This window comes from Salvelinus alpinus, chromosome 4, assembly GCF_045679555.1.
Source record: "Salvelinus alpinus chromosome 4, SLU_Salpinus.1, whole genome shotgun sequence".
In the NCBI taxonomy this organism is placed as follows: domain Eukaryota; kingdom Metazoa; phylum Chordata; class Actinopteri; order Salmoniformes; family Salmonidae; genus Salvelinus; species Salvelinus alpinus.
In genome coordinates this window covers 13,470,920-13,486,577 of record NC_092089.1, presented here as the reverse complement: position 1 = coordinate 13,486,577, position 15,658 = coordinate 13,470,920, and the positions used below count along the sequence as shown (strand labels likewise).

General features: G+C 46.7%; 1 protein-coding gene across 2 annotated transcripts in view; it reads right to left on the bottom strand.

Moving 5' to 3' along the window:
* Positions 1-15,658, bottom strand: part of LOC139572870 (dolichyl-diphosphooligosaccharide--protein glycosyltransferase subunit STT3B) — a 116,725-nt gene that overhangs the window by 74,674 nt on the left and 26,393 nt on the right. The window contains exon 1 of one of the 2 annotated variants that reach the window (XM_071395695.1): positions 14,849-15,435. The exons of the other annotated variant lie outside the window; for it this stretch is intronic. Coding sequence (XP_071251796.1) covers positions 14,849-15,117 — 269 coding nt within the window. The 5' untranslated portion in view covers positions 15,118-15,435. Of the gene's footprint in view, positions 1-14,848; positions 15,436-15,658 lie in introns of those variants that run through there. 2 annotated transcript variants of the gene reach the window in all.

The following is a 15,658-nucleotide window of genomic DNA, read 5'->3' as shown; positions in this document are numbered from 1 at the left end:
AGGACGGCTACATTACTACTCCACATTGAACCACAGCCAGAGGACGGCTACATTACTACTCCACATTGAACCACAGCCAGAGGACGGCTACATTACTACTGTACATTGAACCACAGCCAGAGGACGGCTACATTACTACTCCACATTGAACCACAGCCAGAGGACGGCTACATTACTACTCCACATTGAACCACAGCCAGAGGACGGCTACATTACTACTCCACATTGAACCACAGCCAGAGGACGGCTACATTACTACTCCACATTGAACCACAGCCAGAGGACGGCTACATTACTACTCCACATTGAACCACAGCCAGAGGACGGCTACATTACTACTCCACATTGAACCACAGCCAGAGGACAGCTCGCTCGCTCTCTCTCTCTCTCTCTCTCTCTCTCTCTCTCTCTCTCTCTCTCTCTCTCTCTCTCTCTCTCTCTCTCTCTCTCTCTCTCTCTCTCTCTCTCTCTCTCTCTCTCTCTCTCTCTCTCTCTCTCTCTCTCTCTCTCTCTCTCTCTCTCTCTCTCTCTCATCCCCCATCCCCCCTCCCCCCCCCTCAGGGTGTGTTACAGATAAAGGGTGTGTTGTGAACATGGATGGTCTGTTATGACTGTGAAGTGAAGTGTTTACTCTGTCAGCCATGTTGTAGTTTATTATGTCACTAATCATCTTTATGACTTCTACTCTGTCATCTATCCAATCACTCACATCAAACTGCTTATTGTGCAGCTGCTGTTGTCTTTAGTGTTGGAAAGATTGAAGTCTGTGCTTCAGTGTCTGATCTCATTCATCTCCCTCATCACTACAGCTGTGGCCTAAAGACAGTGAGTTAGAGACCATCCTCCTCTCCTCTCCTCTCCCCCCTCTCTTCTCTCTCCTCTCCTCTCCTCTCCTCTCCTCTCCTCTCCTCTCCTCTGTTAGGCCCACTACAAACCCTGTCTCCATTAAATGGAAGAACACAGAGCCCTATTAACATTATGGAGCCTGTTTATTGTAGCTATAGTAGATCTTGACGTGACCGTGGCTAAACTAATCGTGAGTCCCAAATGCCAGAGACAGAGACAGAGACAGAGACAGACAGAGACAGAGACAGAGACAGAGAGAGAGAGAGAGAGACAGAGAGAGAGAGAGACAGAGAGACAGAGAGAGACAGAGAGAGACAGAGAGAGAGAGAGAGAGAGATGTGTAATGTTTACTGTTAATTTGTATTGTTTATTTCACTTTTGTGTATTATCTACCTCACTTGCTTTGGCAATGTTAACACATGTTTCCCATGCCAATAAAGCCCCTTGAATTGAATTGAATTGAATTGAATTGAATTGAGAGAGAGAGAGAGAGAGAGAGAGAGAGAGATATCATTGAATCATTCAACACATTCAATTCATTCATTCAACAGATCATTGAACACACAAAAAATGACACCTACCTTGGTCTGACCATATCTGCATCTGGAAACTTTAATAGGGCAGTGAATGCACTCAAAGAAAAATCCCGCAGAGCATTGTATGCAATAAAAATGAAATTATTCAAAATCAACATCCCAATTAGAATTTGGACCAAAATATTTGACAGTGTAATCCTACCAATAGCTCTTTATGGAAGTGAGGTTTGGGGGCCACTCAATAAACTGGACTTTAAAATGTGGGACAAACATCCAATCGAAGCCCTACATGCAGAATTCTGTCGGAAAATCCTACAAGTCCAGAGAAATACACCAACTAATGCATGTAGGGCAGAATTGGGCCGCTTTCCAGTAATAATGAAAATACAGAAAAGATCATTAAAATTTTGGCTACATCTAAATTCAAGTCCAAATTCGAGTCTGCAATTTAAAGCACTTCAACCCCAAGAGCTGAGCCCAGAAACGAGCCCTCTCAGTCAGCTAGTGTTGGACCTAACCAACCAAGCTGACGCCAGCACTGCTTCAAAAGAAAGAATTCCAATTAACAAAATCATGAACCAATCAAAGGACTCATATATACAACATTGGAAAAACGAAACAAAATCCCAAAGCCGACTAAATTGCTATCTGACCCTAAACAGAGAATATGAATTGGCTGAATATCTCTACTCTGTCAGAGATTCGAAGCAGAGACAGATCCTTACCAAGTACAGGCTGAGTGACCACCGATTGGCAATAGAAACCGGCAGACATAAAAAGACATGGCTACCCAAAGAGGAGCGTGTATGTGGTCACTGCACGACAGGGGAGGTAGAAACAGAGATGCACTTTCTCCTTTACTGTGATAAATATTCCTCAGCAAGAGATTCATTATTCACAGAAATGACTCCATTTATTCCAAATTTTAACTTATTAAACCCAGAGGAAAAACTAAAAATACTCATGGGCGAAGGAGCAATGGCTCCTCTTGCAGCCAAATATGTATTTGCCTGCCATAGCCTGAGGGACACTGAATAATAACATCTGCATAGTAAGCAGTAACTTACTTATTATGACTGTTATTGTTATTACTATTATTATTGTTGTTTATCATTCCAAATAGTAATGGTATGGGTGGTAATGGTAATGATAGCAGTTTAATGATGGTGGTGGTGGTAGTCGTGGTAATGATGATAGTAGTTGTAGTACCGATGTAATGGTGAAGATGACCGTTATTTAGTTATAAGTTAGTTATAGTTGAATTTTTTTATTTTTTATTACAATGTATATTGTATACATTGTTGCTTTGGCAATATTGACACAATGTTTTTCATGCCAATAAAGCAGCTTGAATTTGAATTTGAGAGAGAGACAGAGAGAGAGAGAGAGAGAGAGAGACAGAGACAGACAGAGAGACTCTCAGACAGGGTGAGAATGACAGAGAGCCTTGAATTGCCTTCTAATTATAAAACATGACATTTCCACTGCAGATTCACGACTAAGTCTTCTTATTTGTTAATTGACAGATGAAAGTAAACAACTTATTTTCCATTTCTGGGTTAATTATCAAAGTGGAATAAATATGTAATCTTGAATGATAAATATCCATCGTGTTATTATGTTGACACATTACAATATGAATCTGCCAGAGAGAGAGAGAGAGGCAAGGCTGAATACTAATTTCCTCAATTACGATAATAAACTATTCTGAACAAAAATATAAACGCAACATGCAACAATTTCAAAGATTTTACTGAGTTACAGTTCATAAGGAAATCAGTCAATTTAAATATATTCATTAGGCTCTAATTTATGGATTTCACATGACTGGGCAGGGGCACAGCCATGGCTGGCAGGTAAACATCACTGATAAATCTGTAGAGGGATATGACAGAGAGACAGGTAAACATCACTGATAGCTCTGTAGAGGGATATGACAGACAGTCAGGTAAACATCATGTTAGCTCTGTAGAGGGATATGACAGTCAGTCAGGTAAACATCATGTTAACTCTGTAGAGGGATATGACAGTCAGTCAGGTAAACACCATGTTAACTCTGTAGAGGGATATGACAGTCAGGTAAACACCATGTTAGCTCTGTAGAGGGATATGACAGTCAGTCAGGTAAACATCATGTTAACTCTGTAGAGGGATATGACAGTCAGTCAGGTAAACATCATGTTAGCTCTGTAGAGGGATATGACAGTCAGTCAGGTAAACATCACTGATAGCTCTGTAGAGGGATATGACAGTCAGTCAGGTAAACATCATGTTAACTCTGTAGAGGGATATGACAGTCAGTCAGGTAAACATCACTGATAGCTCTGTAGAGGGATATGACAGTCAGTCAGGTAAACATCATGTTAGCTCTGTAGAGGGATATGACAGTCAGTCAGGTAAACATCACTGATAGCTCTGTAGAGGGATATGACAGTCAGGTAAACATCATGTTAACTCTGTAGAGGGATATGACAGTCAGTCAGGTAAACATCATGTTAACTCTGTAGAGGGATATGACAGTCAGTCAGGTAAACACCATGTTAACTCTGTAGAGGGATATGACAGTCAGGTAAACACCATGTTAGCTCTGTAGAGGGATATGACAGTCAGTCAGGTAAACATCATGTTAGCTCTGTAGAGGGATATGACAGTCAGTCAGGTAAACATCATGTTAACTCTGTAGAGGGATATGACAGTCAGTCAGGTAAACATCACTGATAGCTCTGTAGAGGGATATGACAGTCAGGTAAACACCATGTTAGCTCTGTAGAGGGATATGACAGTCAGTCAGGTAAACATCATGTTAGCTCTGTAGAGGGATATGACAGTCAGTCAGGTAAACATCACTGATAGCTCTGTAGAGGGATATGACAGTCAGTCAGGTAAACATCATGTTAGCTCTGTAGAGGGATATGACAGTCAGTCAGGTAAACATCATGTTAACTCTGTAGAGGGATATGACAGTCAGTCAGGTAAACATCATGTTAGCTCTGTAGAGGGATATGACAGTCAGTCAGGTAAACATCATGTTAGCTTTGTAGAGGGATATGACAGTCAGTCAGGTAAACATCATGATAGCTCTGTAGAGGGATATGACAGTCAGTCAGGTAAACATCATGTTAGCTCTGTAGAGGGATATGACAGTCAGTCAGGTAAACATCATGATAGCTCTGTAGAGGGATATGACAGTCAGTCAGGTAAACATCATGTTAGCTCTGTAGAGGGATATGACAGTCAGGTAAACACCATGTTAGCTCTGTAGAGGGATATGACAGTCAGTCAGGTAAACATCATGTTAACTCTGTAGAGGGATATGACAGTCAGTCAGGTAAACACCATGTTAGCTCTGTAGAGGGATATGACAGTCAGTCAGGTAAACATCATGTTAACTCTGTAGAGGGATATGACAGTCAGTCAGGTAAACATCATGTTAGCTCTGTAGAGGGATATGACAGTCAGGTAAACATCATGTTAGCTCTGTAGAGGGATATGACAGTCAGTCAGGTAAACATCATGTTAACTCTGTAGAGGGATATGACAGTCAGTCAGGTAAACATCATGATAGCTCTGTAGAGGGATATGACAGTCAGTCAGGTAAACATCATGTTAACTCTGTAGAGGGATATGACAGTCAGTCAGGTAAACATCATGTTAGCTCTGTAGAGGGATATGACAGTCAGTCAGGTAAACATCATGTTAGCTCTGTAGAGGGATATGACAGTCAGGTAAACACCATGTTAGCTCTGTAGAGGGATATGACAGTCAGTCAGGTAAACATCACTGATAGCTAGCTCTGTAGAGGGATATGACAGTCAGTCAGTCAGTCAGGTAAACATCATGTTAACTCTGTAGAGGGATATGACAGTCAGTCAGGTAAACATCATGTTAACTCTGTAGAGGGATATGACAGTCAGTCAGTTAAACATCACTGATAGCTCTGTAGAGGGATATGACAGACAGTCAGGTAAACATCATGTTAGCTCTGTAGAGGGATATGACAGTCAGTCAGGTAAACATCACTGATAGCTCTGTAGAGGGATATGACAGTCAGTCAGGTAAACATCATGTTAGCTCTGTAGAGGGATATGACAGTCAGTCAGGTAAACATCATGTTAGCTCTGTAGAGGGATATGACAGTCAGTCAGGTAAACATCATGTTAGCTCTGTAGAGGGATATGACAGTCAGTCAGGTAAACATCACTGATAGCTCTGTAGAGGGATATGACAGTCAGTCAGGTAAACATCACTGATAGCTCTGTAGAGGGATATGACAGTCAGTCAGGTAAACACCATGTTAGCTCTGTAGAGGGATATGACAGTCAGTCAGGTAAACATCATGTTAACTCTGTAGAGGGATATGACAGTCAGGTAAACATCATGTTAACTCTGTAGAGGGATATGACAGTCAGGTAAACACCATGTTAGCTCTGTGGAGGGTTGGATACTAGACTGAGAAATCATAGCAATAACACGTTATACAGCAGCTGTGATTTAACGTTTACCTTTCCTTCCCAAATGGAATATATATACAATATATATACAATACCCTACAGAACAGCAGAGCAGCAGGCCAGTCTGTCTATTCCACTCCTAGACCCTACAGAACAGCAGGCCAGTCTGTCTATTCCACTCCTAGACCCTACAGAACAGCAGAGCAGCAGGCCAGTCTGTCTATTCCACTCCTAGACCCTACAGTCTATTCCCCTCCTAGACCCTACAGAACAGCAGAGCAGCAGGCCAGTCTGTCTATTCCACTCCTAGACCCTACAGAACAGCAGAGCAGCAGGCCAGTCTGTCTATTCCACTCCTAGACCCTACAGAACAGCAGGCCAGTCTGTCTATTCCACTCCTAGACCCTACAGAACAGCAGAGCAGCAGGCCAGTTTGTCTATTCCACTCCTAGACCCTACAGAGCAGCAGGCCAGTCTGTCTATTCCACTCCTAGACCCCACAGAACAGCAGAGCAGAGCAGCAGGCCAGTACTTTACTAGGCCTCATCAGTTTACCTTCTAAATGAACTGCCAATTCCTCTTCACACACACACACACACACACACACACACAGAGTTCACCCTCCCAGCTATATATCCGACTGGGCCATCTGGTAAAGCAGAGTTCACCCTCACAGCTCTATATCCGACCGGGCCATCTGGTAAAGCAGAGTTCACTCTCCCAGCTCTATATCCGACCGGGCCATCTGGTAAAGCAGAGTTCACCCTCACAGCTCTATATCCGACTGGGCCATCTGGTAAAGCAGAGTTCACTCTCCCAGCTCTATATCCGACTGGGCCATCTGGTAAAGCAGAGTTCACCCTCCCAGCTCTATATCCGACCGGGCCATCTGGTAAAGCAGAGTTCACCCTCCCAGCTCTATATCCGACCGGGCCATCTGGTAAAGCAGAGTTCACCCTCCCAGCTCTATATCCGACCGGGCCATCTGGTAAAGCAGAGGTCACTCTCCCAGCTCTATATCCGACCGGGCCATATGGTAAAGCAGAGTTCACCCTCCCAGCTCTATATCCGACCGGGCCATCTGGTACAGCAGAGTTCACTCTCCCAGCTCTATATCCGACCGGGCCATCTGGTAAAGCAGAGTTCACTCTCCCAGCTCTATATCCGACCGGGCCATCTGGTAAAGCAGAGTTCACTCTCACAGCTCTATATCTGACCGGGCCATCTGGTAAAGCAGAGTTCACCCTCCCAGCTCTATATCCGACCGGGCCATCTGGTAAAGCAGAGTTCACCCTCCCAGCTCTATATCCGACTGGGCCATCTGGTAAAGCAGAGTTCACCCTCCCAGCTCTATATCCGACCGGGCCATCTGGTAAAGCAGAGTTCACCCTCCCAGCTCTATATCCGACCGGGCCATCTGGTAAAGCAGAGTTCACCCTCCCAGCTCTATATCCGACCGGGCCATCTGGTAAAGCAGAGTTCACTCTCCCAGCTCTATATCCGACCGGGCCATCTGGTAAAGCAGAGTTCACCCTCCCAGCTCTATATCCGACTGGGCCATCTGGTAAAGCAGAGTTCACCCTCCCAGCTCTATATCCGACCGGGCCATCTGGTAAAGCAGAGTTCACTCTCCCAGCTCTATATCCGACCGGGCCATCTGGTAAAGCAGAGTTCACTCTCCCAGCTCTATATCCGACCGGGCCATCTGGTAAAGCAGAGTTCACCCTCCCAGCTCTATATCCGACCGGGCCATCTGGTAAAGCAGAGTTCACCCTCACAGCTCTATATCCGACCGGGCCATCTGGTAAAGCAGAGTTCACCCTCACAGCTCTATATCCGACCGGGCCATCTGTTAAAGCAGAGTTCACTCTCCCAGCTCTATATCCGACCGGGCCATCTGGTAAAGCAGAGTTCACCCTCACAGCTCTATATCCGACTGGGCCATCTTGTAAAGCAGAGTTCACTCTCCCAGCTCTATATCCGACCGGGCCATCTGGTAAGGCAGAGTTCACCCTCCCAGCTCTATATCCGACCGGGCCATCTGGTAAAGCAGAGTTCACCCTCACAGCTCTATATCCGACCGGGCCATCTGGTAAAGCAGAGTTCACCCTCCCAGCTCTATATCCGACCGGGCCATCTGGTAAAGCAGAGTTCACTCTCCCAGCTCTATATCCGACCGGGCCATATGGTAAAGCAGAGTTCACCCTCCCAGCTCTATATCCGACCGGGCCATCTGGTACAGCAGAGTTCACTCTCCCAGCTCTATATCCGACCGGGCCATCTGGTAAAGCAGAGTTCACTCTCCCAGCTCTATATCCGACCGGGCCATCTGGTAAAGCAGAGTTCACTCTCACAGCTCTATATCTGACCGGGCCATCTGGTAAAGCAGAGTTCACCCTCCCAGCTCTATATCCGACCGGGCCATCTGGTAAAGCAGAGTTCACCCTCCCAGCTCTATATCCGACTGGGCCATCTGGTAAAGCAGAGTTCACCCTCCCAGCTCTATATCCGACCGGGCCATCTGGTAAAGCAGAGTTCACCCTCCCAGCTCTATATCCGACCGGGCCATTTGGTAAAGCAGAGTTCACCCTCCCAGCTCTATATCCGACCGGGCCATCTGGTATAGCAGAGTTCACCCTCCCAGCTCTATATCCGACCGGGCCATCTGGTAAAGCAGAGTTCACCCTCCCAGCTCTATATCAGACCGGGCCATCTGGTAAAGCAGAGTTCACCCTCCCAGCTCTATATCCGACCGGGCCATCTGGTAAAGCAGAGTTCACTCTCCCAGCTCTATATCCGACCGGGCCATCTGGTAAAGCAGAGTTCACTCTCCCAGCTCTATATCCGACCGGGCCATCTGGTAAAGCAGAGTTCACTCTCCCAGCTATATATCCGACTGGGCCATCTGGTAAAGCAGAGTTCACCCTCCCAGCTCTATATCCGACTGGGCCATCTGGTAAAGCAGAGTTCACCCTCCCAGTTCTATATCCGACCGGGCCATCTGGTACAGCAGAGTTCACCCTCACAGCTCTATATCCGACCGGGCCATCTGGTAAAGCAGAGTTCACCCTCCCAGCTCTATATCCGACTGGGCCATCTGGTAAAGCAGAGTTCACTCTCCCAGCTCTATATCCGACCGGGCCATCTGGTAAAGCAGAGTTCACCCTCCCAGCTCTATATCCGACCGGGCCATCTGGTAAAGCAGAGTTCACTCTCCCAGCTATATATCCGACCGGGCCATCTGGTAAAGCAGAGTTCACTCTCCCAACTCTATATCCGACCGGGCCATCTGGTAAAGCAGAGTTCACTCTCCCAGCTCTATATCCGACCGGGCCATCTGGTAAAGCAGAGTTCACCCTCCCAGCTCTATATCCGACCGGGCCATCTGGTAAAGCAGAGTTCACTCTCCCAGCTCTATATCCGACCGGGCCATCTGGTAAAGCAGAGTTCTCCCTCCCAGCTCTATATCCGACCGGGCCATCTGAGGATGGATAGTTCATGACCTCAGCCAGGCCAGAGACCAGCTGCATCAGGTTATTAAAAAAAAAAACACATCTTTCTGCCAGCCTCTCTTTCAAACACTCCTCATGTTCCATGATTCACCAAGCAAGAAAACTATGTCAACTGGAGGAAAATAAAATAACATCTAATCAGTCAAGGAGACAAACAGAAATACATCCTTTCTAGAATAGATTCCTATTCATCATGGAACACTAACCCACCACCATGTTGTCTGACTGGAACACTAACCCACCACCATGTTGTCTGACTGGAACACTAACCCACCATGTTGTCTGACTGAAACACTAACCCACCATGTTGTCTGACTGGAACACTAACCCACCACCATGTTGTCTGACTGGAACACTAACCCACCATGTTGTCTGACTGGAACACTAACCCACCACCATGTTGTCTGACTGGAACACTAACCCACCATGTTGTCTGACTGGAACACTAACCCACCACCATGTTGTCTGACTGGAACACTAACCCACCACCATGTTGTCTGACTGGAACACTAACCCACCATGTTGTCTGACTGGAACACTAACCCACCACCATGTTGTCTGACTGGAACACTAACCCACCATGTTGTCTGACTGGAACACTAACCCACCACCATGTTGTCTGACTGGAACACTAACCCACCACCATGTTGTCTGACTGGAACACTAACCCACCACCATGTTGTCTGACTGGAACACTAACCCACCACCATGTTGTCTGACTGGAACACTAACCCACCACCATGTTGTCTGACTGGAACACTAACCCACCACTATGTTGTCTGACTGGAACACTAACCCACCACCATGTTGTCTGACTGGAACACTAACCCACCACCATGTTGTCTGACTGGAACACTAACCCACCACTATGTTGTCTGACTGGAACACTAACCCACCATGTTGTCTGACTGGAACACTAACCCACCATGTTGTCTGACTGGAACACTAACCCACCACCATGTTGTCTGACTGGAACACTAACCCACCACCATGTTGTCTGACTGGAACACTAACCCACCACCATGTTGTCTGACTGGAACACTAACCCACCACCATGTTGTCTGACTGGAACACTAACCCACCACCATGTTGTCTGACTGGAACACTAACCCACCACCATGTTGTCTGACTGGAACACTAACCCACCACCATGTTGTCTGACTGGAACACTAACCCACCACCATGTTGTCTGACTGGAACACTAACCCACCACCATGTTGTCTGACTGGAACACTAACCCACCAACATCTTGTCTGACTGGAACACTAACCCACCACCATGTTGTCTGACTGGAACACTAACCCACCATGTTGTCTGACTGGAACACTAACCCACCAACATCTTGTCTGACTGGAACACTAAACCACCAACATGTTGTCTGACTGGAACACTAACCCACCATGTTGTCTGACTGGAACACTAACCCAACATGTTGTCTGACTGGAACACTAACCCACCACCATGTTGTCTGACTGGAACACTAACCCACCACCATGTTGTCTGACTGGAACACTAACCCACCACCATGTTGTCTGACTGGAACACTAACCCAACATGTTGTCTGACTGGAACACTAACCCACCACCATGTTGTCTGACTGGAACACTAACCCACCACCATGTTGTCTGACTGGAACACTAACCCAACATGTTGTCTGACTGGAACACTAACCCACCATGTTGTCTGACTGGAACACTAACCCACCATGTTGTCTGACTGGAACACTAACCCACCACCATGTTGTCTGACTGGAACACTAACCCACCATGTTGTCTGACTGGAACACTAACCCACCATGTTGTCTGACTGGAACACTAACCCACCACCATGTTGTCTGACTGGAACACTAACCCACCATGTTGTCTGACTGGAACACTAACCCACCATGTTGTCTGACTGGAACACTAACCCACCACCATGTTGTCTGACTGGAACACTAACCCACCACCATGTTGTCTGACTGGAACACTAACCCAGACATCTAGAGAAGAGCACAACACATCTGCTTCCCAAATGGCACCCTATTCCCTAGTACACTACTTTAAATAGGGAATAGGGTGCTATTTGGTACACCCCCATGGGCTCTCAAATCAGGCTAGACTTGTTCTGCTTCTCTCGCCTGGTGTCTGGACTTCTCAAAGTCTGCAGCAACAAAACGCTCCAGTTGTTTTCTACTTTGGTTCGCTGTAATTAAAACCACAGCCCCTCCTGCTGCCCAGCCAAGAGCCACCGCTGTCTGGGTATTAAGAGGTTCCGTTCAGACGTCCTCTCTGGAGGAACATGAGGACCTAGGTCCTACGTGTCGTCATTAAAGAGCATCACAGACACCAGAAACAGGGAAATGGTGATGCTAGTCCACTATGTATCCTCTCTGCTTGCATTACACCTGTATTACACCTGCATCATACCTGTATTACACCTGCATCACACCTGTATTACACCTGCATCACACCTGTATTACACCTGCATCACACCTGTATTACACCTGCATTACACCTGTATTACACCTGCATTACACCTGCATTACACCTGCATCACACCTGCATCACACCTGCATCACACCTGCATCACACCTGCATCACACCTGCATCACACCTGCATTACACCTGCATTACACCTGTATTACAACTGCATTACACCTGCATTACACCTGCATCACAACTGTATTACACCCGCATCACAACTGTATTACACCTGCATCACACCTGCATCACACCTGCATCACACCTGTATTACACCTGCATCACACCTGCATTACACCTGCATTACACCTGCATCACACCTGTATTACACCTGCATCACACCTGTATTACACCTGCATCACACCTGTATTACACCTGCATCACACCTGTATTACACCTGCATTACACCTGCATTACACCTGCATTACACCTGCATCACACCTGCATCACACCTGCATCACACCTGCATCACACCTGCATTACACCTGTATTACACCTGCATTACAACTGCATTACACCTGCATTACACCTGCATTGCACCTGCATTGCACCTGCATTGCACCTGCATTACACCTGTATTACAACTGCATTACACCCGCATTACACCTGTATTACACCTGTATAACACCTGCATTACCACTCAGACTGTCTCCTCTCAGACTGTCTCCTCTCATACTGTCTCTTCTCAGACTGTCTCCTCTCAGACTGTATCCTCCTCATACTGTCTCCTCTCAGACTGTCTCCTCTCAGACTGTCTCCTCTCATACTGTCTCCTCTCATACTGTCTCCTCTCAGACTGTCTCCTCTCATACTGTCTCCTCCTCATACTGTCTCCTCTCATACTGTCTCCTCTCAGACTGTCTCCTCCTCATACTGTCTCCTCCTCATACTGTCTCCTCTCATACTGTCTCCTCTCATACTGTCTCCTCCTCAGACTGTCTCCTCCTCATACTGTCTCCTCCTCAGACTGTCTCCTCCTCATACTGTCTCCTCCTCATACTGTCTCCTCCTCATACTGTCTCCTCTCATACTGTCTCCTCCTCATACTGTCTCCTCCTCATACTGTCTCCTCTCATACTGTCTCCTCTCAGACTGTCTCCTCTCAGACTGTCTCCTCTCAGACTGTCTCCTCTCAGACTGTCTCCTCCTCAGACTGTCTCCTCTCATACTGTCTCCTCCTCATACTGTCTCCTCTCAGACTGTCTCCTCTCATACTGTCTCCTCCTCATACTGTCTCCTCTCAGACTGTCTCCTCCTCAGACTGTCTCCTCTCATACTGTCTCCTCCTCATACTGTCTCCTCCTCAGACTGTCTCTTCTCAGACTGTATCCTCCTCATACTGTCTCCTCCTCAGACTGTCTCCTCCTCAGACTGTCTCCTCTCAGACTGTCTCCTCTCATACTGTCTCCTCCTCATACTGTCTCCTCCTCATACTGTCTCCTCCTCATACTGTCTCCTCTCATACTGTCTCCTCTCAGACTGTCTCCTCTCAGACTGTCTCCTCCTCAGACTGTCTCCTCTCATACTGTCTCCTCCTCATACTGTCTCCTCTCAGACTGTCTCCTCTCAGACTGTCTCCTCTCATACTGTCTCCTCTCATACTGTCTCCTCTCATACTGTCTCCTCTCATACTGTCTCCTCTCATACTGTCTCCTCTCAGACTGTCGGCATTGGTCTCACTGATGATTTCCTAGTTCTCCACAACAGGTTCTACAGTCTCATCGCATAGGCACAATGCCAATAGTCATAGACTAAATGCATTATTCTCCTCTCACTAACAGACTGTTACCCCACTCGTCTTGCAGCAAAAGTCAGAGCTGTCAAACTCTCCATGTAACACAGAGTCCTACAGTGACTCCCAAACGGCACCCTATTCCACATGAAGCGCACTACGGTAGCTGTCAGTTATTTGATTTATAGCCTATAGACATGGCCATGTTATACAAGTCAAAATGCATATGTCTGCCTATGGCCGAATAGTCTATTATTACGCTACCCTGGAAGAAACCGCCAACTGTAAACGTCTAGTTGTTATGTAAGATCTTGCCAAACAGTTGGATAACAAATGAGGAAATGCATATAGATAGGCTAGGTAGGCTATAGGCTACTCTTCAGTCTGCAGCTTCTTGTTTCCGGGTTCAATCCGCTGTGTCACTCACACCGCACCATTGTCATTGTCCTCTTTTAAGAAGACCCACCGATCCGACATGCACACAATTATTGTCACAATGTTTCATCACACAGGAACTACTACAGAGGATAATGTGGCTGAGTTGATACAATGTTTCATCACACAGGAACTACTACAGAGGATAACGTGGCTGAGTTGATACAATGTTTCATCACACAGGAACTACTACAGAGGATAACGTGGCTGAGTTGATACAATGTTTCATCACACAGGAACTACTACAGAGGATAACGTGGCTGAGTTGATACAATGTTTCATCACACAGGAACTACTACAGAGGATAACGTGGCTGAGTTGATACAATGTTTCATCACACAGGAACTACTACAGAGGATAACGTGGCTGAGTTGATACAAATGGTTCATCACACTGGAACTACTACAGAGGATAACGTGGCTGAGTTGATACAATGTTTCATCACACTGGAACTACTACAGAGGATAACTTGGCTGAGTTGATACAATGTTTCATCACACTGGAACTACTACAGAGGATAACGTGACTGAGTTGATACAATGTTTCATCACACAGGAACTACTACAGAGGATAACGTGACTGAGTTGATACAATGTTTCATCACACAGGAACTACTACAGAGGATAACGTGGCTGAGTTGATACAATGTTTCATCACACAGGAACTACTACAGAGGATAACGTGGCTGAGTTGATACAATGTTTCATCACACTGGAACTACTACAGAGGATAACGTGGCTGAGTTGATACAATGTTTCGCTGCTCTGTCTGCTGTGTTGCCAAACATGATATCAGAGCTAGATCAATGATAGCAGCATATTTCCACTAGCGCGGTAGTTGGCTACATTCTCCGTTACTGTTCCTGTTTACTCACCAAGGGTCAAACTCGTGGATGATGCTCTCAAATCGGATGACAGCGAAGAGCCTGGCACTGAAACCAGCAAGCCAGGCCAGAAACAGGATGGTGAACGACAGTAAGGACTGCCAGCCTGCCGGTTGAGCTATCCCGGTGGAGAGAGCTCCCGTGGTACTGCTACCGACGTTCCCCGCTGGACTGGTCCGTCCATTCCCAGAGAACGAAGCTCCGATATTCGCAGCAGAAGCTTTGTGCTTGCTATCGGAAACAGAGTGATGTTCCGCCATATTCTACGCCAGCCCCCCGGTTGTAGGCAGATCTGATAGGAAAGAGAGAAATCCCCCTCCTGCTGCCACGCTCCTCTGTCGAAGACCCTCACACCCTATCTGCACCTCTCGTTTTACTTCCAATGACCTACGGTGCACCAGAACCCTATCCTTGGTATAACCGGACTGCTAATTCAAACCAAGTTCCCCCGGTGGAGTCACATAGCAAGCCGGGGTTGCAGTACCGCAGTAGCACACGCGAACCGACTAGCTGCTCCTCCTTGGAAGTTGGTGTCAGCGCGGGCGCACCGAGGAGAGCAGGACCAGGAAGAGAGCTCAGCCTCTCACAACCAGACAGGTTTCGACTGGGCAGGTCCACAGCGCTTGTCATAACACCAATCACAAGAGAGAGTGTACAGACTGACAGGGACAGTAAACCAATGGGATGGGATTCACACCGGAAAAGTCGTAGCATCCGTGTGGAGGATAGCGCACAAGAAAGTCCACCAATCATATGTCTAGGATATAATATCGGACTGAAAAGATAGCCAATCCGCTATCA